The sequence below is a fragment of the Nanorana parkeri genome, unplaced genomic scaffold (assembly GCF_000935625.1).
Source record: "Nanorana parkeri isolate BGI_ZX_2015 unplaced genomic scaffold, ASM93562v1 scaffold772, whole genome shotgun sequence".
Lineage (NCBI taxonomy): Eukaryota > Metazoa > Chordata > Amphibia > Anura > Dicroglossidae > Nanorana > Nanorana parkeri.
In genome coordinates, this window is record NW_017307040.1 from 148,750 (window position 1) to 152,009 (window position 3,260).

Below are 3,260 nucleotides of genomic sequence, written 5' to 3' on the forward strand. Positions count from 1 at the left end.
AATACACTTAAAAAAAAAAAAAGAGACATTTATTTTTTTGTCAGGTAAATATGAAACATTGCATTATAAATATTGTGCATTCTTATTTATATCCAGAAGGTGGCGCTTTAGACTCTTTGGTTTTCCTGTCTCCTTCTCATCCTGCAGTTGTTTACAGAGCTCAGTAACTGAATGAAATGAAATGTGAATTATAGGGTTGTCTGCCTTTGTTACTATGAACTTAGTCTTAACAGTAATTAAACTTAAGCTGACAATCCTCCATGTGCATGGTCATTTTTCTGCAAAACTTGCTCACCCCTCTGTTCTGATATGCTGCATTTAATTCCTCTTTTTAAAGGATGTGTCCCCATGTTGTCTTTTCCTGCTTTGATCATGTGATCTGGGACTGTACAGTATTTCAATGTATTCATTTTCCAAAAATCAATGCATCAGACGGAGTGCAGAAAAAGTTAGGTAACTCCCCTCTTAGTTGTTACAAGTAGACATGGAAAGAAATCCATTTCGGATTTCCGTTTCGGATCGATTCTAATTTTTTTTTCCAGATTTCGAAATCGGATCCAAAATCCAGTTTGTTATTTGGAATTCAGATTGATTTTGAATTTTTTTTCCGGATCAATCCAAATTAATTTTTTTTCCAGTTCATTAAATTGAATCTCTTTGGATGGAGTTTATTATAATGATAAACATGACATTTAAAAAAAAAACACAAATAAAACAGCGCGGGGTCCCCCCCTCCCAATTCATACCGGACCCTTTGGGAAGATTTGAAGATTTTCCAACTATTTCTGTTTCAATGACAACTGAGAATTTTGGTGATGGTCACCAGGACGTATATAGAGGATGATGCTCCCCTGAGGGTGCACAGACAGCAATAACAAAAACTGACAGGGGTTGTATCAATTTCCTACTAAATCCACAATTTTGGCTTTAGAAAAAACGAAATTAAAATTGAGCCAAACCATGAAAACATTTTTGATTTAAAAAGTTTATAATATAAAACAGAACCTCAGTCTGTGCATTCATATGATACCAAACATGCTTATAGATGCCTTTTCAGGTCATTGGGGTGTATTGGGTTTGTAAACGCCATTGCTCAAAGTAGAAAAAAAAACAATTGGCTGCAATAAGGGTTTCTTTTCTTCTCTTCTTTGCTCCAGGCATTTGATGGCTTCATCTTCGCTTTCTTTGCTGTGGAAATGGTCATTAAGATGATCGCGTTGGGCATCTTTGGGCAGAAGTGTTACCTGGGAGATACTTGGAACAGGCTGGATTTTTTCATCGTCATGGCTGGGTGAGTGGTAAATGATGTCCTCGGGGACCGACTCGCACAACTTGTGTTCAGTGTTGTCTCTATGTTCTTAGTCCAATTACCAGAATGTCCCCTCATCAGATCATTTCCTGGAGGGTCCTTTGTGATACGGGTTCATTAAAGGGGGGTTCCCCCTTCAACTGGCTTCGGTCTGTTGGTTTGTACGAGGGCGTTTTGCTTCATTTTTTTCTTTTTTCTTTTTACAATTCTTTTGTTTTTGTTTTCTTTAGCTTTGAATCGTTGGTGATCCTTAAGAGTTATTTCCGTCACCCTAGAACAGGGTGGGCAACTCTGGCCCTCCAGCTGTTGTGGAACTACACTGTTGTGGAACCAGTGGCGTCACAAGGGAGTGCACCCAGGTGACACCATTGAAGAGGTGACACCAAAATGACGGACAGTCATTTTGGTGTCACCCCCTATGAAAAGTCGGACACTCGGTCATGGACTGTGAGCCGAACACTGTCAGGAGAGAGGAGGGGACCCGGCAGCATACCTCATCCCGCCGGGTGAATGCCCCCTCCTCTCTCTGGCGACGTCCATCACGCCCCTGTGTGGAACCCTACACTGCAAGGGTTAACTGCCAATTTTGGTCTACGTGTTAAAATAAAGGAAATATACTCACCTGATCCTCGGTCCCACAGCAGTAACCGCTCCCCTCTTTCCTTCCGCTCTGGTGGTGGAATGTCCCACGACATCCTCCGGCAATCTAAGAAACCAGTGATGTCATCACATCTAATGCAACTGCGTTAGACATGATGATGTTACCGGTCCTTAGACCTCCAGAGACCGGTTGAACCACCGAGAAACGGGTCAGTGTATTTTCTATATTTTAGCCCCTAGACCAAAATGAGCACTTAACCATTGCAGTGCAGGGGTTGCCCGTCCCCTGGCCTGTGCACGAAACAAAAACAAAAAAGCAGATCAAGCTGCAATACTCAATTCAAGTCTAGAGCTGTCCCTGCAGTACCTCTTCTTCTCCGCAAGATGACCTCAGTCTTCTGGGTTAAATGACAAACAGCCTTCTCAACCTGAAAGACTGAGGAAAGACTGTGAATGCAGCTGATGGTCCCGTTGTGCTGCTTCTCCTTCTCCCATTCTCAGCTTTGCTGTACCGGGACTGCAAGAGGCTGATGCCAAGTCTAATTCATGCACCTACACTGCTTGCAGCAGAGAAATGCATTTAAAGAGGAACTTTACTCATATTTTTGAAATGACAACAAAGGCACCTTTAGAAATATTTAGTAATGACAATCTACAACCAGATACTTTTCTTTTCCTCCCCATTCTTCTAACAGGGGCCATTTTTACTAAGGCCAGAAAAATATATATCTCCCTTTATTCCTGGAACTCTGGCACATGTGACTAGGACATGTCACCATGCACATCATCTCAGGGGAGGAAAATGCCTTTTCCCTGAGATCTCCTGAGATTTCCCAGCAATGCTCAGCTGATGTAACCATTCCAGGATGCAACGCTTGGTCACAGATTACATCACTAATGCCCAAGAGGACCAGGAAGTGGAAAAACAATAATTGTTAGTAAAAGAAAAATATGTTGGTTTAACTAATAAATGTAAGATGATTTCATATCAGCATGCAGAGCTGCATGGTGATGTGATTTTTAGTGATAGGAGGTAAAAGGTCCACTTTACAGAGAAAGAAAGAAAGAAAGAAAGAAAGAAAGAAAGAAAGAGAGAGAGAGAGGTTTCGAAGGGAGGTTAAGGAAGGAAGGAAGGAAGGTTAAATGTGTCGCTTTTCCTCTGGTCCTGACACAGGAACACGTTTAGGAAACAGAGAAAGAAAGAGAGAGTGAGAGAGAGAAAGAAAGTTAGGAAGTAAGGTTAAATTTATACTTTTTCCCCCAGTCCTGACACAGGAACACGTTTAGAAAACAGAGAGAGAGAGAGAGAGAGAGAGAGAGAGAGAGAGAGAGAGAGAGAGAGAGAGAGAGA

At 41.7% G+C, this 3,260-nt stretch overlaps 1 protein-coding gene across 3 annotated transcripts in view; it reads left to right on the top strand.

Moving 5' to 3' along the window:
- The window catches only part of CACNA1H (calcium voltage-gated channel subunit alpha1 H), a 196,511-nt gene that overhangs the window by 16,771 nt on the left and 176,480 nt on the right, over window positions 1-3,260 (top strand). For all 3 annotated transcript variants that reach the window (XM_018564684.1, XM_018564686.1, XM_018564685.1), the window contains exon 2: window positions 1,158-1,291. In XM_018564684.1, the coding sequence (XP_018420186.1) occupies window positions 1,158-1,291 (134 nt within the window). The remainder of the gene's footprint in view (window positions 1-1,157; window positions 1,292-3,260) is intronic.